The sequence below is a fragment of the Carassius gibelio genome, chromosome A15 (genome assembly GCF_023724105.1).
Source record: "Carassius gibelio isolate Cgi1373 ecotype wild population from Czech Republic chromosome A15, carGib1.2-hapl.c, whole genome shotgun sequence".
Lineage (NCBI taxonomy): Eukaryota > Metazoa > Chordata > Actinopteri > Cypriniformes > Cyprinidae > Carassius > Carassius gibelio.
This window is the reverse complement of record NC_068385.1, coordinates 6087776-6113881: the sequence shown is the minus strand read 5'-3', so window position 1 is coordinate 6113881 and position 26106 is coordinate 6087776. Positions and strand designations below refer to the sequence as shown.

Genomic DNA, 26106 nt, shown 5'->3' with positions numbered 1-26106 from the left:
ACCATTAAAACAAAGTCCAGAATAATTAATACAAGGAGCAAAAAAAGAGTTAATTTTTTTAACCAAAGTTCCAATGGCATCTGAAAGTATAAATTGCTCTAATCATGCGCTCAATCACAGCCATAATTATGAGCGAGTCCTTGTATTTTTCCGGAACAACACTCAGAACTATGTCTTGTTAGGACTGTCATCAGAAGAATCTGTCTACAGTAGAGCTGCAAACACTAAAGTAACTGAACAGTCTTGTTGTTGTGTTGTGTGTCTATTTTTTGTAAATATATTTTATTGAAATAAAGTCATTCTAAAAACATTTGTAAGAATACAATAAATCTTAAAACTTAAACCTATAAAAGTTACTAAATGTTCATATAATAATCCCTGATCGAATTATAGTCCTATTTAAGCTGTTCATCCCTGTCCCGAACACTAACCTTTCTTTATTGATTAAGATGAGGGTCAGTTTGGAGGACACACTTAACTGATGTTTTTAGTGCACTTCACCAAACCCACACAACAAAAGAATCAAAGAATCAGGTGAAACCCAGTAAACCTTGAGATTATTACTTGTGACATTAGAACAAAAAAATAGACATGAGCACATGTATAAAACTAAATTAAACAGCACTCCCTTAAAAAAATTCTGATTTCATTAAACATTTTCATATTATTATTATTATTATTATTATTATTATAAATTATCATTTTAATTAAATATTGACTAACTTTCAAAACTTTATGGTTTATTTCTGCTATTGTAGGCTCATTTAGTAAATGTAAGTAATTAATTTGGTCAAGCTCAGGCTGAGTGCTGGTCGTGCTTCTTCAGAAACAGAGCCACAAACAAAGTTACAAAAATGCTGTGCACAACTCCACGAGAAACATGGTCTTGCACACTCATCGTCAGACTAATTATAACAAGACATAAGGAAAATATCCTGAAAGACTTATTTATCTTGTGTTTATATTTAAAAGAAAGTTAAACATTCTTCATTTAGACCCTAACAAACACGTTCAGTATATGTCATATTATGCTCTGCGCATTACACATCTCCACAGAATTCATTATTGTGTTCATATATTTCTATTGTAGCAGTGTTAACACGAGCAGTTATAATCGAGTTACAGTTACAGGGTTTTTGCAAAGTCAAGCTACAATCTTCATCTCTCTGTTCATGTAAACATTACACAATACATAATCGAATATTATTAAAAGTACACCGCACATTACCTCTGTCTTTCAGAGCATGTGCACAATGATGAGGACGACTGTTAAATACATGAATACATATCAGATAAAGAAAAACTGCAATCACAGTATCTAGTTTGGTTAGTTGAACTTCAGAAAAAAGTAACTGTGTCATTTATTTGACAAATTAAAAAGTGAATAATTGTTTTAGTCTGTTTAGTCTGACTAGCATCACACATGTAAAGTGCACGTGAATGTAACACAAGACACAATACTTGACTTTAATGGAGCTGTATATTAAGTGTTCACTGTCATGATAGTCAGCACACAAACACAACGTCTGAACAGAACAGAAACTGTCTGACCCAGATTCACCTTCATATCAACTCAATATGTGCCAGTTACATGTATTTTAAATTAGAATTTTAAGGAAATTATTTAAATTACTCACACTTTAATAAGTTTAGATTTCACACTTTACACTTTACTATTTATTCACTTTAGGATTATATTTACAACACAGACTACACAGTTGGCAACTAGAACTAAAATACAAAGTGCAATTGAATCTTTTCAAATCATTCCATCAGCTCTCAGTATTTTTGTTCATACTGTACATTGAACATTAAAGTGATAATTATTTGTGTCTCCACAGGTTTTATTTGACGAGTGAACCTGCTGTAAAGTTTCTACTGGAACTGATTGTTTCAGCATCAGAGTTTGATGCAAATCAAGGAGAAAATTACACTGAACTATTAACATCTGTGTGCAGCTACACATCTTTCCCTTTTAATGAGGATTATTTTGATGATTCTGATTGTCAGATTGATCAGTGTGATTTCCTGCTGAATCTGTATTCACATGTGAAGGACTATGAGACTCAAACAGGCAGGAGTGTCCTTCCAGCATTACAGCCAATTTATCAGTCAGCTCCTGCAGTCTGGAGCATAGATCTCTCAGAGAGAAAGAGCTCCATCCTCCTAGAAGTGCTGAAACTCCAAACAGAGAAGAAACCAGTAGAGCTGAGAGACTGCACAGATGAAGAGAGTGAAGTGAAGGGATTCCTGCAGTGTCTGCCCTACATCTCACAGCTGAGGTGAGACTTTCTGTGTTTGTTTCTCTGTGCTTCTTGTTTGTTCTGTGAACAGTGTGATTGTGTTCATCTGTTTTCAGCACACACTGATGTGATGTAACACACAGGACACAACAGCTCTACTGTCATGATAGTCAGAACACACACACACTGTAGAAACTCTCTGTATGACAGTTAATATTAACTAAATTAACTTAATATTAACTAATTCCGTGGCTTAAATCATTTTGACAGAATGACTCAAATAAATGATTTAGATTATTTGTTAATTTTCTTTCACATTTTAAATTTAAGTTGATTTTTGTTTAGAAAACAAAAACATAAAAAATTAATTTACTGTATAATGTGGAATGTCATCTTGAGTGAATCTTGGATGAATAAATCAAAAGCAGCACTGACTTAATGAAATATTGACTAGTGTCTGTGGATATAAAAGCACAAAAGACTATTTAAATCTAAAGTTTGTATTTTCTGCTCGTCTCTGAGTGAATGAATGTTGTGGTTCCTTCTGCTACACACACACTGAAGCAAGTGCTGGTGGTGTTTTCAGCATCTGTCGTCTCACTATGACATGAACACATGAGCTTCATCTTTAGAGCTGCTCTGAGCATCACTTCACAAGCATTTCAGCATTTCACTTGAGAAAACTATCATATATACACAGACACTCAAAGTTCTTCAAAAGAAACTGTCAAAATAAAAGACCAGTTTAAAGATGCATTAAGTGATCTCTGAGAAACACTGCTGAAAGTGGATCACACCGAGCACCAAAACACAATTCTAGTCTGTCACCAGTAAGGGGCGTGTCCACTCATGATGGGGGAGGGGCCTGCTGCAGAGTGTGTTTGTGAATTTGGGGGCGGAGCTTCAAGATAGTGTGTGATCTTTTGGGTAGGAGTGTGTTTGTTTTGGTCATTTTAGATATCAACAGCTTTTCTCAGAAATCATTTGCTGCACCTTAAGTTGAAGACATTTTGACAGAAATATATTACTACTGTACATTCTTGTCAAAGTATGAATTAATAATACATTTATTAAATCATAACTTTTTAAAGAAATATTCACACCATTTATCTTCTGTGTTTTAATTTTATTAGTAAATCTGTTACATTTTCATTTGTTTCACGCCTTCATGTGATTACCACCATTTTTGATAAAACATTTGTATTCAATAATCCAGAATTTTTTTTAAAACATACAACACAGAATTTCTAAAAATGCATACATACATATATACAGAGTTCCACAGGGCCCTATTATTGTAAAAAAAAAAAAATAATAATAATAATAAAGTTGTTGTTGTTGTTATGATTTCAATTAATTAGACATGCTTTAAGATTTCTACAATTTAATTTAACCATTAAAACAAAGTCCAGAATAATTAATACAAGGAGCAAAAAAAGAGTTAATTTTTTTAACCAAAGTTCCAATGGCATCTGAAAGTATAAATTGCTCTAATCATGCGCTCAATCACAGCCATAATTATGAGCGAGTCCTTGTATTTTTCCGGAACAACACTCAGAACTATGTCTTGTCAGGACTGTCATCAGAAGAATCTGTCTACAGTAGAGCTGCAAACACTAAAGTAACTGAACAGTCTTGTTGTTGTGTTGTGTGTCTATTTTTTGTAAATATATTTTATTGAAATAAAGTCATTCTAAAAACATTTGTAAGAATACAATAAATCTTAAAACTTAAACCTATAAAAGTTACTAAATGTTCATATAATAATCCCTGATCGAATTATAGTCCTATTTAAGCTGTTCATCCCTGTCCCGAACACTAACCTTTCTTTACTGATTAAGATGAGGGTCAGTATGGAGGACACACTTAACTGATGTTTTTAGTGCACTTCACCAAACCCACACAACAAAAGAATCAAAGAATCAGGTGAAACCCAGTAAACCTTGAGATTATTACTTGTGACATTAGAACAAAAAAATAGACATCCGCACTCCCTTAAAAATTATTTCTGATTTTATAAAACATTTTCATATTATTATTATTATAAATTATCATTTTAATTAAATATTGACTAACTTTCAAAACTTTATGGTTTATTTCTGCTATTGTAGGCTCATTTAGTAAATGTAAGTAATTTAATTTGGACAAGCTCAGACTGAGTTCTGGTCTTTCTCTTCAGAAACAGAGCCACAAACAAAATTACAAAAAATGCTGTGCACAACTCCACGAGAAACTCATCGTCAGACTAATTTTAACAAGACGTAAGGAAAATATCCTGAAAGACTTATTTATCTTATGTTTATATTTAAAAGAAATATAATCATTCTCCATTCAGACCCTAACAAACACGAACAGTATGTCATAATAAGTTTCAGTTGAACATAAGTAAAAATCCAGAAAAGTTATTACTAATAGTAATTGATTTCATAATTGCATTTGATTAGTTCATGATAACTGTTAGTAGTCTCTAATACAGAGATGCTTATAAGTTTGATGTCATCGGGTTATATTTTTTGTGCTTTCAAGTTTTTTTTTTTTTTCTCCTCCACTCACAGTTTAATATTCTTTACTCTGTAATGGCTGTGCTGTACGATCTGTGTTGTTTTGATAGTTGTCTCCCTCTTCATACACTTTAAAATCTTATACCTTGTTAATACTTTTTTATTAAGTTATACTTTATTATATTATGAGTTGCTACAGACTGTTTTAATGGTATTTGTCTCTCTTCATATCCTTTACATTCTTACACTCTTCACTTTTCCACAGCTTTACACTTATTTCTTCAGGTTTTTTTAATCTGAGGTGATTCATGACACTTTACAAAAACAATGTAGAAACTTTCTGTTACAGATTTAACTTCATATCACCTGATTCAATGACTTTACTTTTAAAGGAGTGTCTTTAAAAAAACCTAATTAAATTATTATTTTTTTCTTTAGGAGTCTTTAGGTTATTTTTTTAGAAAACCAGATGCATAAGAAAATAAACCTCCGTGAAAGACTTACAAAATCTTAGGATTCATTTTATGAACTTATGATATTTTAAAGAAAGATAAACATTATTCATTCAGCTGCTAACAAACAAACCAACTATGATCATTTATATTACAGTACATTGTTTAATATTATCCAGCTCTGGACATGAACATGATTATTTTGTTTGTCTCCACAGAATTGATGAATCTGATTCCAGTATTGACAGGAAATCTGCTGCTCAGTTTCTGCTGAATCTGACTGTTGAAGCTTCAAAGTGTGTTACAACTACAGGAGAGAATTACATTGAGCTGTTAGCATCAGTGTGCAGCTACACATCATTTCTCTGTTATGATGATGAATGGCTTGATGAAGATGAGTATATCAGAGAACACTGTGATTTCCTGCTGGATCTGTGTTCACATGTGAAGGACTATGAGACTCAAACAGGCAGGAGTGTCCTTCCAGCATTACAGCCAATTTATCAGTCAGCTCCTGCAGTCTGGAGCATAGATCTCTCAGAGAGAAAGAGCTCCATCCTCCTAGAAGTGCTGAAACTCCAAACAGAGAAGAAACCAGTAGAGCTGAGAGACTGCACAGATGAAGAGAGTGAAGTGAAGGGATTCCTGCAGTGTCTGCCCTACATCTCACAGCTGAGGTGAGAGTCTCATTGAGAAATCATTACTCATCTTCTTTTCATATTTTCTGCTCTCAGTTAGGATTATTGGCACAAATAAATTGTGAGTAGAACTACACTTCACACCATCTCAGAAATGGACTGAATTGATGATGATCCAAATAGTGCTTTTATTAGAGTTATGAGTAAATTAAAATGTTGTTCCTCATCTCAGTGTCTGATAAAGTAGTGTTTGTGAGCGCAGTGCTGCCGTTACCAGGGAAACCACTCTATTTCTGATGCTCCAAAAGTGCCGCCTGCTGACAGAGAATGAATTGTTCAGACTAATGCGAAAACTGACCGATGTTTTTACACAGCATAAACAGAGTTATAAATGTTGATAGACAAACAGATTATGTGCCTTTAAAGATGTGAGCTTTGTCACTTTTTAAAACTCTTTTGTAGCTATTTGTGAAGACCTCTCTCTGAACTGCAAATCATGTTTTTTTTTTTTTTCCAGTCATTTTATGGTTTAATATGTTACCATAGACATTGCCCTTCCCCGCTCATACAGTATTAATCTAATGTGTGCATGCTTAATAAGCCATACATTTTATTTAAAAAACCCTGCAGATACCCTGTAAAAAACAATATATTTCTTTTTTGGTTAATTGTATAATTTATATACTGTATGTTGGCTATTTACATTATGCAATGTTGAATGCAATCCAGAAAAGTGGTTTTTAATAGCTCCATAACTTCTGATTTAAAGTAAAAACTCAAATATGTGTAAACATGAAACTTACCACAGTTATAAAGTGCTGGAAAGTCTTGAATTTGACTTTGGAAAAGGTGTAAGAACCCTGATTATTACAACACAAATGTCCTAAAGATGTAAATAGTTATTTGTTTAATGTCAGGAAATTCTCCTGCTTATTAAAAAGTTACCTTCATTTTCATTACAGTAACAAACATTAGATGAGCATGATAAACATCAGACAGATGAGATCCTCAACATATGTCTGACATGACAAAGTGCTCGTTCTGAAATCTGAAGAAAGATTTATGCTTCATAACGTGTGTACATATACCTTCATTCAGCTCGTACACGCTGTTCACTGTTTATATAATTATGTTGTGTTGTTATATTGTTTTTATTCATAAGGTTGGCTAACTGCAAATTTTTCAACTATAATTTTGTTAACATCATGCATTTTGAGGCAGTTAATGATTTAAATGTTGGTTAAATTAATTATTATTCAACATAACATTTTACTCTGATGGAAACTTTAATGCTAGTAAAATGCCATAGAAATTGTGTGATCTTGAAGAGTATTAAATAGATGTTGCTCAATCAGGACATAAAATACATGCATCATAACTTATTTAGAGAAATAAAGCTGACTACATGCGGTACAGACATAAAACTTTATTTCCAAGATGATGCATGATAAACTTTAAATTTTAATACAATACAGTACAATATAGTAACAAATGCTTGTATCATAATATTTCTTATTAATATACATCAAATTCATTTCTGATTCTAATACCAGATATATGTTCATGTTTAATATTTCCTGCTTAATTATGTACTTAAAGAAATATATTTGGTGTTGTATCAGTTACTTCTGTCATCAGTGTGCAGCAGACACACACACAAACCTCTATGATTTCAATATATCTCTTAACCTGCCCCAAAACACCATAAACATAACATCTGAAATAACAATTAATTTACATACGCATTCTGTGAGACTGTTCTGCTTCAGATCTGGTGATTTTAGGTCAGTGTTTTGTCTGTGAGTCAGTGATTCTCTCTGCTGCTAGAGAATAGTAAGATGACGCTCAAACAGTGGCTTCACCACGAGTCTTTATACAGATCAGTGCCATAAACCTAATTATCTTTTTATTATTATTGTAAAGATGAATGCTGTAATTATCAATCTGCTCTCATATTTCATATTATCCAGCTCTAGACATTGAAGTGTGTTTACATTTGTGCCTCCACAGATTTGATTCCTTTGCTTTCTGTGAGAAGAAAACATCTGTCCAGTTTCTGGTGAATCTGATTGTTTCAGCGTCAGAGTTTGATAAAACGACTGGTGAAAATTACACTGAGCTGTTCACATCTGTGTGCAGCTACACATCTTTCCCCTTCAGTGAAAACTATACTCACCATCAAGCTGATCAGTGTGATATCCTGCTGGATCTGTGTTCACATGTGAAGGACTATGAGACTCAAACAGGCAGGAGTGTCCTTCCAGCATTACAGCCAATTTATCAGTCAGCTCCTGCAGTCTGGAGCATAGATCTCTCAGAGAGAAAGAGCTCCATCCTCCTAGAAGTGCTGAAACTCCAAACAGAGAAGAAACCAGTAGAGCTGAGAGACTGCACAGATGAAGAGAGTGAAGTGAAGGGATTCCTGCAGTGTCTGCCCTACATCTCACAGCTGAGGTGAGAGTCTCATGGGAAAACATTACTCTGGATTTGATTTGATTTGATATTTCTAGCTCAGTTAGATGCATTGGCTAAACTTTTGTGACGTGAAGGGATTCCTTCAAGGTCTGCCCTACATCTCACAGCTGACGTCTGATAAATACTGCCTTTTATTTGACTATTGTGACATTGTGCTTTTTCCACCACATACTGTAACATTAGCTTTACACTGTGCAAATATTTAAGCTTAAGATAAAACAATATGCTTGAATATTACTAGGGCAGGATGTTGTAAATTATTAAATTATTAAATGATTGTCCTGTAGGAATGCCGAGCAGTTCATCCCATCTCTGTGTAAAGTGTTTGGGTCCAGAGTGAAATCAGATCAGGTCACTCCTCTGCTTCAGGCTTTAGACTTCACGGTCACACTGAGTGGAAAATTACCCAGCAGCACCTGCAGATCTGTGGGAAGAGTTCTGGGTCTTTCACCCTCAAAACTAAACCTGACTCTAAAGCCACAAGCCATTTCTGTCAGAGGAACCAGACTGCTCTTCAGACACATCAAACACCTGCAGAAGCTGAGGTCTGAGATACATCATCTGCACTCAAACTGTTTACCTCATAACTGTTTACATCATAACTGTTTTTGATTAACACATTATGGAATCTGAATGTGAATGTTTCTTGTGATCTTTGATTTTGTTTTTGACAGTCTGGAAGACAAAATGTTAGTGAAGATGGTCAGAGTGCTGAGGTCATGTCCTGTTTTACTGAACACAGAGGAGCTTTCACTGATCACTAAAGACTCAAAGCTGAATTCCTCTCATATCCTGAGCAGCTTGACGTCTCTCCTGAGACTGCTGTCTGTCCAGTGTTTGGATCTTACTGAGCGTAAATCTGAGTCTCTGTCTCTCACACCACTGTTGGGTCTCCAGGATCCTCTGTCTATCAGGTCTGTGTTCAGCTCTGTGTTTTGGTTCATGTTTTGTCACTAAATCAGATGTTTCACAAGACCTGTTCTGTCTGTGTGTTCAGGTTCTCTAAAGAAACTCTTCAGCAGCTGGTTTCAGTGGTGTATGAAGCACAGGATGATGAACTGACACGCTGCTTTCTGAAGGTGTCTAAAGATCTGACTTCCTGTTCACTGACCTGGGAAGTGATTCATTACCTGCTGCAACATCAAGCTCTGAATTTAAAGCTGGACTTCAGGAAGAGCAAAATCACCTGTGAAATCAGACAACTGTTACCCTGGTTAGGCACAATTCAGCTGAAAAGGTAAAAATAAATTGAAATTTAAAAGTAATTTAATCTAATAAATTCTGTTTAGCTCAGCTTTAAGCAAAGTAAGATATGTGGTTAACATGAATTCAAGAGATGTTCCCTATTAAACCTACAATATAAATTACACACTTTCATTCCTCAGATGTGAATTTTGAAAAAGAAAAATGCATTAAAAATGTTAATTGCTGTAATGGTTCATGAAACTGATCATCTTCTCCACAGGTTGAGCCCCAGCTTTACTCTGTCCATCATTATGGAGATTTATGAGACTCGTTTTCCTCAGTATGTGTCCGGTCTGATGAGTTCAGCAGGAAATGACATCAACCTGAATGGCCGAGTGTTGGACTCTGTTCACTGCGCTGCTCTGCGCTTCACTCTGCAGCACTGCAACACTGTCAAACTCAATCTGCTCTGGACCTCCATACCAGCGGAGGAGCTAGAGAGCTTTCTGCCTTTACTCAGCAGAGTCAAACATCTCAGGTTTACTGATAGAACACAACTGATATCACATTAAACATGACTGTTGTTGTGTGTGTTTGTTAACAGTATCTGTGTGTGTGTTAGTGTTGACAGGCTGCTGTTGCTGAAGCTGCTTCATTGCTGCAGTTCCTCTGATCTCCAGCAGGAGGCAGCAGATGTTCTTCTCTCTGCTCTTCACCACAGACTGGACTTCTCCTGCTGCTCTGCTCTGGATTTAACAGACACACAGGAAAACCAGGAGCATTTGAAACTGACTGAAGAAGACTGTAGAATAATCTCATCTGTGCTTCAGAAAACTCCAAGCATTGTGAAGTTGATCTTACAGGACTGTGAGCTCTCTGATACGGCCCTGAAACAACTTTGGCCAATCCTGCCTCAAGTCCAGCTGAAGTAAGACATCTGACAGATCAATTTCATTGCTAATATTACAAAGTGCATTAATTTATCTCACGTTCATGTTTATCGTTGTGTTCTTCTTCCTCTCATCAGTTGTAGTAAAGCTCTTCTACTGCAGTTTCTGGCTTGTATTAGTAAAGATGGATCTCAGAGAGGCTCTTTGAGGAGCGCTGAGGCTCTTTCACAGGCTTTGGGAGGAGAGATGGACCTCAGTCACACTCAGATGGACCCGAGAGCTTGTGAACAGCTGGCCCTGTTTCTGGAATATTCTGAAGGACTGACAGAACTGGATCTCAGTCACTGCAAACTCACTGATCTCTGCGTGGAGCCGCTGCTGCCACATCTGCACAAAACCCAGACTCTGGAGTGAGTTACACAGACACGTCAGGAATAGAGAGAGACAAACACTGTATTCAGACTTGTTTGCCTCATGTTTCTGTTTAATCTTTTAATCTCACTTCTTCTTACAGCCTGAGTCACAATAATATCACAGATGAACCAGCAAAGAGAATCCACAGTATCGTCTGCACTCACAGCAATCTTCAGACTGTACGGTGAGTGTGTGTGTGATCTGTGTTTTATTAGTGTTTGTTAACCTTCTGTTGGCTCAAGTCATTTATAACATTGACATTATAACATCAAAACATTGAGAAATTACTTTTAAGTTTTTAAAGTAATATCAGTCTGTTTTATCCAGTCTAATGCTGTTATTTATAATGTGATTTGTTTGGTTATCAAGAAAAAATCACAAGCAATGCTAACTTTAGTCCTGCAATGTTGAAGGAAATATGGTAAGCATATTCTCAAGGTTTTAAATACCACAAAGTCAGTTTTTTGATTAAACAGACATTTTGTGTAATAATTCAACATTCAACAAATGAATTTTTAATTGGTGTGTCATGCATTAATGACAGTGGTCCATCATGAAATATATATTTAGGTGATGATTAATATATAAATATTGAAGTATTTTGTTCTAATCCTATAAAGGGAAAGTACAGTAAAGGAGATGTGTGAGAGTACTAGGGTTTTTTTCTCAGGAAAAACATATTAGAAGTAAAAGTATTTATTTGCTCTCCTTTGCTATTTCTGAACCTTTATGAATTAATTAACAATAAAGTGTGATTAGCAATAAACAGAGCAATCAACAGAAAACAAAACAAACACAAAAAAGTTAATTTAAAAAACATTTACAGTTTACTTTGGACAACTGCATACAGTCAAACCAAAAATTATTCATCAGATATAATTTTTGATATTTATTTTTACTAGTGGGTGCAGGATACTATGTGCCATACTACACCCAAAAATTCTTCATACAGTAGACTACCAGTAAAACTGAAAAATATTTGGGACCAAAATTATTCAAACACTTTAACCTGACCATGTTTTGCAAAGTGTTATCTGACATTAGCGAGAAGAATTCGTTCTGATAATTTAACTCTTGAGTTTTTTGTTTTATTTTATTACCATTTTGTGAACTATAGCAAAAAAATAAAATAAAAAAAGATTGGTTTGACTGTATGAAATCAGTTTCAGAATGATATCATGAATAAAGGATGTTTTTTTCTAAGACTAAAGTAAAAAATGGTTTATCGACAACTGAGGATGTAGTGGAACTAGAAAACACATTAGCTGTTTCTTTTTTCGTAATTTTCATTCTTCTATTTTTGCAGACTTTTCAGAAACAAAATCAGTGACAGAAAGCAGTTCATTGGAGACAAGCGGTTTGAAATATGGTGAAGATCCTGGACTCATGTATTTGTCAAGGATGGTTTGTAAAGAGCTGGAAACATGAGAAAACATTTCTACAATCACTCTGAACTAAACAAAGAACTGAATGCTGATAGATTTCGTAGATTACGGTTATGGTTTTGCAATTCATTTCTTTGTCATTAATTCAGCTTTATTGTTCTTATTTCATTCAGTGTAGATTTAAATGAGATGTTCATTTACAGAGCTCTATTATTATAACAGCAAAGTCTAAATCTGAAGAAATACTGATATGACCATATGAGGATCTGTGTGCATATTAATTAGCAGTGCATCTCTGATGTAATCACACATGGTGGCAGCCTCCATTTATTTTTTCCTTTTCATTGATTTGAACTTCATAAACCAGTGTGTAGAGAGACAGGAGAATTAGAGTAACATGATGGGAAATTAAGAAGGGCACACATGCATGAGTGTACATTTACCTGTATTCATTACTATGTATGTAAATGTAAGTCAATAACTTATAAGTCAATAAACAATAAAGGGCTCTCTGCTCTCCTCCCTTTCCCAGTGTATCTCTCTCTCTCCTTTTTATACGCATATGCTGATGTCTAGGGGTCTTTGTGGTGTTGGGAGTTGAGGTACTGGACCGGACCCTCTGGATCTAGAGGCGTAGCAGGAAGAAAATCCCTTTGTTTGCCAAATTTATTCCTTGTACTTGTTTTCCCCTTGATGATGTTATATCTGAATTTACGATGAGATAAATGAAGCCACAAATTTACACACTCACCGGTATGCCTTTAAAGTTGTTCTGCAACTCGCCATAAATCTGAATAAAGAAGCACGAGCAGTAATGCTCTCTGGGGTAGTAAAAATATATATATATATTTTAAGGGGGAAATAATGGAATAATTTATGGAGGGGAGATCTTTAATTTTCTTAAACTTTGGTGAAGGTACTAGATATTATATAATAGATAATGGAAATGTAAAGTAATCAGCGACAACACAATTTGAAGTGATCACTTTTCGAATAATTTGTAAATTAAATGTTAGAAATCATAATACGGGACATTACCTTCAAAATGTATGAGAAGACAACCTGGATAGCATTTGGAAAATACTGTGAAGAAAAGAAAGAGAAGGTAAAGGAGGATACATTTTAAATATTTAGCAAATCATTTACAGATTTAATATTACAATCTATATATACCTTGAACTGCGGATGAGAAAATGAGGAAGATTCAATAATGGACAGAAGAATGCCGCAAAGAAAAGACAGAAATAACACATTTAAGCAAATTAGGAAAAATATGAATATGGATAATATGTTGAAATACAAGAGAGCAAGAGCCAATATGAGAATAATTATGAAAAGCTAAGAGGGAAGGTTGGAGGTAATTTTGCTCTTCTATAGGAAAAGACACCACTATAGATCAAGTATGGAAAATGCTAAAGTAAATTTCAAATTCCAGCAAATTCCAGTGTTGATTGAGAAGGATATAATCAGACCTAGAAAAAGCAAATATGTTAGGAAAGGTTTTAGAAAGATTACCTTGTTTAGAAATGGGTGAAGAATATGAAGAAAGTATTTTTTGGAAATCCATTCAGATATTATACAAGGGAGAAGAAACAGAAACAATAGCATTAATATAGATTTTACAGTTTCAGAACAAAAAAATAGCACTGCAGAAATGTGCAAATTACTGCCCCAGGAGTGACAGGATTAGTTTCATTATGTTTAAACATCTTTCAGATAATGTTATTTTATTGATACTCAAATTATACAATAAAATATAGAGAGAAGGAATAATTCCAAAAACTTGGAAACGAGTCATAAGCCAGCGAAAGATCCAATAGCATTGACATCTTTTTTATTCAAATTAATGGAGAAAATAAATAAATTATGACTTGGAGAAAATGAGGAATTATAGCAAATATCAGTGTGGATTAAAAAGTCTTTTTTTTTACCTCTTAAGCACAAATGCTATTTTGGGGATTTCCGTTTTTCCATTTTCCTACCTAATTTTGAATGCTTCCCTATATTAATGCTAAAGTGTAAGCTCAGAAAGTTTGGTATAATTTTAAAGGAAACCCTTTGAAATTACATAAAACACTGTTGAAATTGATAAAAATGACAATATATGCTGTCTGTGTTATAATAAATAGGGAAAAAAACAAGGCGCTTTTTTATTTTATTTGTGTAAACTGAAGTTTGAAATGGTATAACTCAGGCATTGAAGGGGCTGGCAACTTCAGACTAATGTCAGCTAATAGAGGAAAAAATAAATTTCTTTCTATCCTAAGCTATGCAAAAGTTATTCTATTCCAACTGAAGGAAGGAATAATACCATTTTTGTATAAAATTTTAGTCTAAATAAGTATGAAGTCATCTTTTGCACACTTGCAGTATGGAATAATGTGATCTCTGTATATTATTTTACAGAAAACACTCAAAGTTACATAAAAAGCTGCTGTTTGTGACAAATAGTATTATTTATCTTGTTTCACATATGATGAACCATCTCAATACAATGTGCCTTTTTTGTGTGTGTGTTTTCTGAACAGTCTTTGAAAGAGAATAAGTCAAATTTCACAATAGCAACATGCATAAAATTATAAAAAATATCTGGTCTATCAAAATCTAAAATAGAATCCACAATCTCCAGCTTCATATCATTTCATTTATGTCTATTCTGCATCGTGTAAAGATTGGGAGACCTCGCCTGTCTCATTCATATATAATATTTTGATGTTTTATCAGCGTGTCTGTTTGTTTTGATTCAGATTCAGCGCTAACTCCGCTCCCCGAAGCTTGTACGCGAACTTCGGAGCGTCAACAAACAAATTTATGTTCATCCACCCAATACTGTACTGTTTACTGTACCTTCACTGAGATGCAGTCAAATACTGTACAATAATGTAAATAAACATATTTAAGAAAGGCTTTTAGACACATCGATATGAGTTGGAGATCTGGTCAGCCCTCACAGGGCTTTGGACCTCTTTTGCGCACTTGTACAAAATGCTTTATATCTCAGCAATGGAAGCACGCAGAAACGTAAAAATTGTCTTGTTTGAAAGAAGAGATTCTAATCTAAAAGATTATATAGGTATTTGTGGCTGTTTAGCGGTGCTAAGATGGATAAACAATAATTTGCAATGAGGTGAGAAATTTTACATCGCAATTCTGTTGAAGATCATTCGATCTGTGATTGTCACACAATAAAATTATCTACATCATCAGATTCCTGAGAATGAGAGCTTTCTTGTGATATATGACTTGACTGTTTTGTGAAAAATATTTTAAATACACATTCTTCTGAAAAATTATTCGCAATCGTTAGACGGAAATTTATGGGGAGGGGGGGATATATTTCTTAGCTTAATTTGACTACTTTATGTATCATAAAACCCCAATTAATGGTATTCTTTGTAAAGAAAACACTCTAAGCTTTCAAATGAACCCATATATGGCCTGATACCATATAAGGAAGGCTATGCAAATGAAACACAAACATTTTGCATGCTATTTTAGGACCCAGTACAGGGTCTGCAGAGTTTTAATGCAGAGAATGGCATTCCACAAGGAAGTGCTATCAGTCCAATACTTTTTAATGTTATGATCAATTATATTTTTGATCATTTAGGATATGGAATAAGTTGTGCACTTTATGCTGATGACTGTATGAAAAAGATGGAAATACAGCTGGATAGTAGGTACACTTGGAAAAAAGCATATAGAAGAAGTGGAGAAAAAGCATAGGTAAACTTTAAATGTTATGAAGGCAATAGCTGGTAAAGAATGGGGAGCAGGAAGATCCTCAATGATGAGAGTGTATCAAGCTCTGATTAGATCTGTATTTGATTATGGCTGCATGATATATGGTGCAGTGTCATAGGCATTGCTAAATAAGCTAGATAGAATACAATACAGAGTGCTTAGAATGTGTTTAGGAGCAGTCAAATCAACATCAGTAAATGCTTTAATCATTGAATCCAAATGAATTGCCACATAAATGTATTTGTGCAGAGGGAAATTGTCATAGGAACATTGGACATCCATTAAAAGTTATGCTGGAGACAATATTGCTAAAGATGTTACAAAAGACTGTTGGGAGTATGTGAGTGAAAACGGAAGAGGATTTGGACCAGATATCAAAAAATATATATCTGATATGTAGTATTTCTCCAGTATCAATTGAAGTGCTCATATGGATAATACCTGAAGTAAAAATTGATCTGGATCTGGATTTTGAACAAGAGAACAGAATGGAAGGAAATGGGAAAACTCAAACATAATGTAAATAGGCATATATCTGGAAGATTTTATGGAAGTACACAAATATATACGGATGGGTCTAAAGAAACAGATAAGGGGATGACATAAGTAGGAATACATCCCTGACTCGGATACATTCATAAGTAAAATATTATTATCTGAATTCTTAATATATTTTGCTGAAATGGTTGCTATTATAGTGGGACGTATGTGAACAGAGGAAGTGACACCATACAGAGCTGTGATTAGCTCAGACTCTGCTTCTGTCTTAACATCATTATCCAGTCATCTAGAGAAGATTTAATGAAATTTGAATGTTAACATGGCGAATTCAAAGGAAAGGAATTTTAATAGGATTTTGCTGGGTTCCAGCCCATATAGTTGGGAATCAAATAAGTGATTAATTGGATAAAAATGCTTTAAGAAAAAAAGGAAATGGATATTAATGTTCCATTAATAATCCATTAAGTAAAGGGGAAATTAAAATTATTACTAAGAGGAATGTTACAAGAGAATGGCAAGGAGTGTGGAATTTAGATTATAAGGGAAGATATTTATATAAAATCAAAAAGCAGGTAAATACTAAAAAGCATTCGTTTCCATGGTTGTAAACACTATCTTCTTTCGTGAGGGGGTTTGGGGCCACAGATTTTTTTGTTTCCAGGCAGAACATTAAAGAACGCAACACACCTGCTCCAGGAAATCCTGTATAATTCAACCAATCTGATGATGACTTCGACATGCCTGAAGTTTTTATTATTATTATTATTATTATTATTATTAATGCCAAGGTACCAAAAATAAAAGTACAGAGAATATGCGCATTGCGTACAAAGAGGGGCATTACATGCAAAGGACCATTTATAGACGTATGTAACAATAAATAAATAATACAAAACGAAAGCTTTAACAAAATAAATTAAATCAAATAAATTAAAAGCCTTAAGATTCTGGAAGATTAAATAGTTCGGATATACTGTTTCAAAAACAACATATAAAGGATTTTGATAAGTGAATTTACTGCGGTGAATCAAAAATTTTGCATGAGGTAATAATAGGTTAATAATAATACATTCATTTATTTTGTATTTTTGCATATTAAAGAAGCCAAAAAGTACATCCTTAAAAAGCAGAGAGAACCCCTGAAGGACACTGCAATTGATAACATTAGAGAATTCATTCCAGAATAGCTGTGTGTGAGGATAATCCCAAAAGATATGCATATCAGTTTCATTAGGGTCACCACAAAAAAAACAGCTTATATCAATGTCTGACTAAAACCTTTTCAAAAACACTTTAACTGGGTAAAATTTGTGTGACAATTTGAATGAGATTTCTCTAACCTTGTTAGTTATTATGTATTTTGAGGACAGAGTCCATACTTTTTCCCAGTCAATATTATCAACCACATTCTTCCAATAAAATACCACATATGAAGTTGTTACAAGCTCCTTTTGAAAAAGCAATTTAATCATATAGTTACATATGGAAGGATGTGTCAAAAATAATAGTTTTCCTATTGGGATTTCAAATGGGTCTAAGAAATAGATAAAGTGCTGGATGATCTAACAGAGTCCCTTAAAAGCATAAAAGCTCCTTTGTGAATAGCGTCCATGACAATGCAGAATTCTTTGGGAGCTACTGGAAAATGTAATTTACATAAAAATTCTTCGGAACTTAAAAAGAAGACCTTCTGAGTTAAATAACTGGGAAACGATCAGAATGTTTTTTTTTTCAAACCAATTAAAAAACTTTTGATTTTCTCTTATATACAATGTCTTGATTGTTCCGGTGAACTAATTCTGCACTTTAATTGTGCTTAAAGATTACCATGCATGTGATGCCTGTTTGTGAAATTTAGATAAAAAAAAATTTTATTTGACATTTAGGAACTACAACTGCAGTCAGGGGGTACAAAAAGTAAATCAAATAAACAGACATAAAAATACATATACAAATTCAGAAAACATTTAAAGGCTAAAGATGTGAAAATGCTTACAGATTGAAACGCATTTTGCAGCTTTCTTATTTTTCAGCCCCACTATTGTATTTAGGTATTGCAAAATTTCAAAAATAAAGGCTTATTTCCTCCAAATTTACATTTATGAATACTAAATTTAGCTAACAGAAGAAGCAGATTAATTAAATAATATTCCTTATGGTAAGATTTGTCATAAGAGAAAAAACCAAATAATACATTTTTAAAGCAGAGTTGAAAGCTGGACATGATATGAGCCTTAATAAAGGAACAGAAATCTGACCAAAAACAAACTGAATGAGGACAACTCCAAAATAAATGATAAAATGTTTCATCGTGTAGATCACAAAATGTACACAATGTATCAATTTCACAATTAAATTTGTTCACAAGGAAATAATTACATGGGTAAATTTTATAAATAAGTTTAAGCGAGATTTCTTTGATTTTATTAAGTATTTATGTGGGAGTTTCCAGATTTTAAACCATAGCAAATTATCGGCATATCCATTCCAGAATGATATAATAGCAGGTCTGGAGACAATATCCCTTTGAAACAAAGCCCGTATACAACGGTTATTATTTTTAATACAGGGATTAGAGAAACAGATCCGTCCAATTTCAGTATCAGCAGGATCCAACGAGTATGGAGAGAGCAGAGGACAGGTATTTTTAAGAAGAATTTTAAGACCAGAGGGGATAGCATCCATAACCACAGCAAAATCCCTAGGAGTAACTGGAATATTATATTTAGAAAGAAATTCAGAGTAGGTCAACATAAGACCATCATGGTTATAAAGTTGCCTGACAAAAATTATATCATTACAAAACCAATTCAAAAGAAATAAAGATTTAGATTTATATAGAATTTGCTTATTATTCCAAATAAAACACCTGTTAGGAGAGAAGTTGTGTTTATAGATTTAATTCCAGGAAAGAAGCATCTGTTTGTGAAAATTAAATAGTTTTAAAGGAAGTTTGGTAATACTGTAGTCACAAAGTAAAAGGAATTGAAGTCCACCAACTTGTGAAAAGATAAATTGAGGAATAATATTCCAGATAGATGTTGGTTTTTTAAGGAATTGCTTAATCCAGTTAACTTTGAAGGTGTGATTAAGGGTGGTAAAATCTAAGAAATTCAGGCCTCCATTTTCAGTTGAGTTCATAACCACAGATTTCTTTATATAGTGGGTTTTATTTTTCCATAAGAAGTATAAATAGCATTTTATCAATAATTTTACAAGTATTATCGTTAACTGCTAGGGATAGCGCTGCATACGTAAGTCTCGATATGCCCTCTGCCTTTGTGATCAGTACTCTCCCCCTCAAGGATAGGTCTCTTAGTAACCACTGATTTAACTTTTTCTTTGTTTTGTCAATGACTGGTGAAAAATTAAGTTTACATCGTTCCTCTTCATTCTTTACGATCTTAATGCCTAAATATGTGATTTCATCTTTAATGGGAATATTACAAATTGACAGAAGATTACTGTTTTTAAGAGACATTAATTCACACTTATTTAAATTCAAGTAAAGCCCTGAAGCTTTAGAGAACGTGTGGATAATATTAAGGGCTAAAGGTATTTCCCCTGCATCTTTTAAAAAAAAGGGTAGTGTCGTCTGCTAATTGGCTTATGATAATTTCTCTGCCAACTGCAGTGATTCCTCTTAAAGGGCTCTGTTTAACATGGTCTGCAAGAAGTTGTGAACAAAGTAAAAATAAATAAGGAGACATAGGGCATCCCTGTCTGATACCATGACTGAGATTAAATCTGGCTGAGGTGCCATTACTCAGCTTGATTGAACAATTTCCATCATAATATAAAGTTTTAATGGAGTTAATAAAGAAATCACCAAAACCAAATTTGTTTAGGGACGAATATATGAAATGATGTTCAATAGTATCGAAGGCCTTATGGAAGTCTAAAAAAAGAATGAAACTCTCATCTGGATATAGATGTGGGTAATCAATGAGGTCCAGTACCAAGCGAATGTTATTTGAAATGTGTCTATTATGCATAAAACCTGACTGTGTGTCATCGATAATGGAATCCAGGGTTGTCTTAATTCTAGAAGCTAATATAGAGGCTAAAATTTTATAATCATTATTAAGTAAGGAAATTGGTCTCCAATTGTCTAACATTAAAGTGTCTTTTTTGGGTTTGGGAATTAAGATAATTAGGCCTTGTGTCAGGGTAGGCGAGAGCTTACCATACTTAATAGATTGTAAGAAGAGTTTTAAAAGGAAAGGAGCAAGTTCTTCTGAGAAGGTTTTATAGAATTCAGAGTTTAAACCATCTATACCAGGGGATTTATTCAGCTTGAGTTCTGTAATAGCTTGAAGAACTTCATTTAAACATATAGGACTATCACAATGTTCCTTTTGAGCTTCACTTATAGTTTTCGAATTAGTAAGACTATCTATAAAAACAGAGGAATTATCCTCATTAAATCTTGAATTGTAGAGGGTGCTAAAAAAGGTTGAACAGTAATCTGCAACGTCCTTTGAATCACTTGTTATTGTACCATTAATATTCAGTTGCACAATTGTATTTGTTTTTGCATGGATTTTTTCTAAATTAAAGAAAAATGAGGAATTCTGTTCACCTTTTTCCAACCATCTCTGTCTAGATCTAATGAAGGCACCCTCTGCCCTCCTTTTATAAATATCATCTAATTGGCTTTGAAGTGTGAATAATTCAAGATATTCATTATCCGACAAGTTTGGTGATTTATGAGTAAAAGACATAATTTTAGAAATTATCATCTCCTCTTCCAACTTTCTAGCTTTAGTCACTAAACTACCAAATTTTCTAAGAAATTTACAAGCTTCAAATTTAAACAACTCCCAATTAGTGCAATAGTTATTACTAATCTGAGCTATATTCCAATATTGTGCAATCAAACTGCGAATGGTCATCTTAACAAATTCATGTTCCAATAATGACTTATTGAGCTTCCAATAAGAGTTATGGTAGTTAGAGGGAAGAGAAGAAAGTAACGAAATGTTAACAGATACTGCCTTATGGTCTGTTAATGGCGTGGGAAGAATATTAACAGAAATATCTTCTTTGTGTAAATTGCACGGTGTTAACCAGTAGTCAATACGAGACATAACGGTACAGGACTTATTATTCCATGTAAAAGAGCGAATACCAGGGAATTTCTCTCTCCAAATGTCTATTACACTAAATTTCTGCATAAAAGTCTTTAGTGTGGAGTTATGATAATTTACACTGCGAGGTGGCCATCGGTCAAGGGAGTTGTCTAAAGTGATATTAAAATCTCCTCCTATCAGAACAGATGAATTTGGGAATTTAGATAAAAAATGTGTAATACGACTCTCTAAAATTTTGAATAAAGCATCAGTTTCAATTTTAGAATTGTACCCATAAAAATTAACAATAATCATAGTCACCAGATCTACTTTAATAACTAAAATAATGAAATGACCAAGGGGATCACCCTCTGAAAATAAAATTTCCCCCGAAAATTTGTTTTTTAAAATTGCAACGCCAGCTGTACGCTCAGACCCATGAGCAAACCAAACATCATTACCCCATTGAGCTTTCCAGAATTTTACATCTTTGGGAGTAGAATGAACTTCTTGAAAGAAACAAAAGTCAGATTTCTGCTGTTTAGCAAATAAGAACAATGCTTTACGTTTAACATTAAACCTTAAACCCCTGACATTAAGTGTAACTAACGACAACGACATGAATATAAGATGAACAAAAGAAACAAGAACAGTTTTAGAAAAACTTCCATCCTCTTTTAAATCAAATAAAGAATTAACCCGGTTATGGGACTATAAATGCTAAAGCTAACATTAACCCACAATTTACTTGGGAGTAGGTGTAATAAGCATTAGCACACACTTACAAGTTGGCTTAACAGCTCGGTTAGAAAATTGTTCATATGTAAGATGAAAATCACTTAATTTCAGGTGGGTAACTGCACCTCTTTCCCATCAATGAATACGCGCACACCGACAAAGAACACTCGTTTTCCTTCCTTCCTTGCAGCTTCAATCAATGGCCACCTCTTCATCCTCAGCAATTTGTCTGCTCGAGATAAATCTTCGGTGAATCTCAGCTTGTGACTCCGCAGATATTCAGATTGCTTGGCCTGTCGCCAGATCAAGTCCCGTGTAGATCTCCTCACGAAGCGAATGATCACTGGTCTCGGTCTATTGGTCTGCTCATTCAGCTTTCCCAGTCGATGCACTACATCTATGTCATCTTTGAAAGAAATGTTTGAGTCGGGAACAACTGAGACACACACGCCGATGACTTTTTGCTTGATGTTTTCCTCATGATGTTCAGGAATACCGTATAAACGGAGGTTGCATCTCCGCTGATAGCGTTCGGCATCGTTCAGTCTCTGCTCAAGTTCGTGGATTTTGGTGCTGTTTGAGTTGGCGGTAGTTTTGCAACTTTTCAAATCTGTCTTCAATGCGTTTACTTCTTCAAACACAAAGTCAATTGATTTCTTAAGACCCTCAATGCTCACCGTGTTGCTGGTAATCATTTTGCCGAGGTCGTTTGCACTTTCTTTAATCCTGGATGTCAATGCCTCAATGACGTTATCTTGCAATTCCGTCAGAGAAATTTCACCTCGAGATTTCTTTAGCTGAGGTTTCACAGGCGTATCTAGGTCAGAGTCATGGACAATCTCGAGACTTGGGCTCTCAGACCGGGTGACAGCGGGACTTTTTTTGCCGTATTGATGGTCTATCTCGATTTGTGCAGCAGACTCAACAACATCGACAGGAACATCTAATTCCATTTCTTCTGTAAGCAACTTGGAAGTAGAATTCTTATTTTTTCCTTTGCGTTTCATCGTATTATCCTTGGTTTCCATGTGCGTTTGAGATCAGTTAACGATCGCCAACTAAATTAAATTAAACTTACTTAAATAACAAGTTACTTAGGTTAAACAAAACAGAAAAGTGCCCTATTGCATATTCGAACGTTTTGATGCGTCCGGGTTTAAATAGCGTTCAAATGTAGGGGATGGAAAGTAAAATTGAATCAGCTGCATAAAACTTCGACCGCACCGGCTGCCATCTTGGCCTCCCTCAACATATGGGCGAGTGGAGCTCCACTCAAGAGCGGAAATACGTCACCTCCACTAGCGACGCCGCCGCCATGTTGGACCGGGCCATACTTTCCGTGGAATTACGTCGCCTCCACTAATGATGCGGCCGCCATGTTGGACCGGGCAACACTTTCCGTAGAATTACGTCACCTCCATGGCGGCGAGTGGAGCTCCATTCAAGAGCGAAAATACGTCAACTCCACCAAACTTTCGTTTTATATTATTACTTGTTATATACATGTATAAGGGGTGCTTTGCAAGTTATGTCACCTCTTTGTACGTAATGTTCATATGTTCTGTACTTTTATCGTTGTTACTTTTACCTAGTAGAAATAATAAAAATAATAATATACTAATCTTTCACGGTTTATGACACGACAGCAATTTTTTTTTTATTTCCCCTCAGCAATTTGCACTACCGACATCCACAATCCATATTTTTAGGGCTTCTGCCTTTTGTTCATGTTTGTTTTACCAATGTACAACTGACAATGTAACATTCCATACATTTTAGAAAGTTAACCCTATGTTTGTAATATTTAGCAGTGAAAAAATAATGAAATATTAAATAAATTATTAAAATAATACCTCAACCAGAATTTGTGTGTTGAATTTTGTATTTTAATCGAAATAATAACATATACAAAATAACCACAGTAACATAATGAAGAATAACTTCCACAATTTAGAAGTTTTAATGGTTTTGGAGTAATAATAATAATTAACACATCTTACACTACACTAAAAACAAATTAACTGCAAGTGACCATAATTGTTACAGTAAAAACACAATGTGTGCGCACGCACGCACACTTTACTCTTCAAGACCTCCATCGTCTGTGAAGCAATCCCAGCTACAGTAGCCAGGGTGATCATTTGAGGAGTAAAACCCCAAAAGCACTCCCTGTTGTCCATTTTCCTGGTGACCAGCCCCACAGTCTTTGTGAAGCTGGCTGCGCTGTAGGTGACTGCACCTAGAGATGATGTAAGGCTTTCTGTACTTTAGATAGTGATAGTGTTTCTTTAAATATCTTCACTGCACCGGTTAAGTACCATTTTCATGTTTCAGTCAAAAGTTTCATGTTAGGGAAATGGAAGAGAGTGAGATTACTTAGCCTAATTATTATAGCAACAAAAACAAGAGGGTCAACCACTCTTACTGAAGTCACCATCAAGCCAGTTGAGTGTGGCTCCTGTTAAATATGCTCCTGACTGACAGTGTTGTTAAATCTCTGGCATGAACAATTACGTCAGATGGGTCAAGTTTAATTACAATACTGACATTTCATTATCATTAAAGTTAAAGCAATTTACTTGTTGCTGAAGGTGCCTGGTCCACCACAGTTGTGCTTTGTTGTTCTGATGCATCTGATTGCTGGGCTGGGGACACAAAGAAGACATGAGCACAGCAAAACTGGAACAAAACTATGTCTGTGTACTGACGTTTTGTAAATTCAACACAGAATAGTACTGCATCATTCACCTATGACAGACCCATAGCAGATGGTGATGGTGCTCAGAAGTTCCAGTCTCTATTTGTGGAGGTGTTATGAGGATGGATAACACTTGATATACATTTGATCTGAAACAAAAAGTAAAACAATAGAATAACAGAACAACAAAATAGAAAAAATAAATATTTACATGTTAATGTCACATGTAAAAAGACTTTGACTTCTAGGGTGGCAACATAAATTTAAAATGTAAAGAGTGCTGCATCTTCCATGCCAATCCTATCCCTGTAAGTGAATGAAAAATTAAATATGAAAACAACCACCTCATATGACCTTTTTAACATTATATAACAAATGCTAAAGGCATACACATACAAAACAATCGTGTCCTTTCATTATTTACTACATTATTTTACCACAAGCCACCAAAAACTAAGTTACACCTATGCTATCCATCATGTACTGAAGGTAAAAATTTAAAGAGCAAACAATTAACAAATAAGTTTTTCAGAAATGTATTATCCAAACTGTACTTCCCCAGTCAACTGAAAAGAAAGTATGTTCTTCAAGAATTTAGTGAAGAAGAGGCAAAGAAAATAAGGAAGTGTTATTTTACTTATCCAGTTTTCCTAAAGCCAAAGAAGTAACATTTAAAATCCTAAAGGACATTTATCCATCTAATAACTTCCTACAAGAAAGATTTAATTGGGAGAACAAGTCATGCAGGTTCTGTGAGAAAGATATTGAAACTGTAGATCATCGCTGCGTCCGAAATCGAATACTGCGTACTGGGTACTACATTTGAATTTGAACGTACTACTCGACCGTTAGAAAAGTACGTTCTATATAGTATGAATGTGGGTAGTATGAATGGAATTCGGACGTACTGCATCCGCCATGTTGACATTGTCACGTGACATACGTCGTCACAACAGCGCGTAAATTTAAAGAGCCCAATCTACTGAGCGAACATCGGTGATGTTTTTCTTACGGCTTTCGTCTGCGTTTTTATGTCGTTTGAATTAACAATTCAAAGCAGGCGTCGGTCAGCTGTTCGCAGATCATGCCTTCGTTGACAGCTTGTAAATCATTTACTAAAATAAATTTAGCTTTTAATTTTCTACCTCAGAATAACAGCAGCTACAGCTG

At 34.5% G+C, this 26106-nt stretch overlaps 1 protein-coding gene and 1 long non-coding RNA gene across 3 annotated transcripts in view; one reads left to right on the top strand and one right to left on the bottom strand.

The window, feature by feature from the left end:
* LOC128029013 (uncharacterized) overlaps positions 1–26106 on the top strand; it is a 385593-nt gene that overhangs the window by 272420 nt on the left and 87067 nt on the right. For both annotated transcript variants that reach the window (XM_052616458.1, XM_052616457.1), the window contains 3 exons: positions 1842–2282; positions 5415–5873; positions 7845–8288. In XM_052616458.1, the coding sequence (XP_052472418.1) occupies positions 1842–2282; positions 5415–5873; positions 7845–8288 (1344 nt within the window). The remainder of the gene's footprint in view (positions 1–1841; positions 2283–5414; positions 5874–7844; positions 8289–26106) is intronic.
* LOC128029018 (uncharacterized) overlaps positions 1–26106 on the bottom strand; it is a 247494-nt gene that overhangs the window by 136189 nt on the left and 85199 nt on the right. Inside the window, exon 2 of the long non-coding RNA XR_008187289.1 lies at positions 9440–9495. This is a non-coding gene — a long non-coding RNA (uncharacterized LOC128029018). The remainder of the gene's footprint in view (positions 1–9439; positions 9496–26106) is intronic.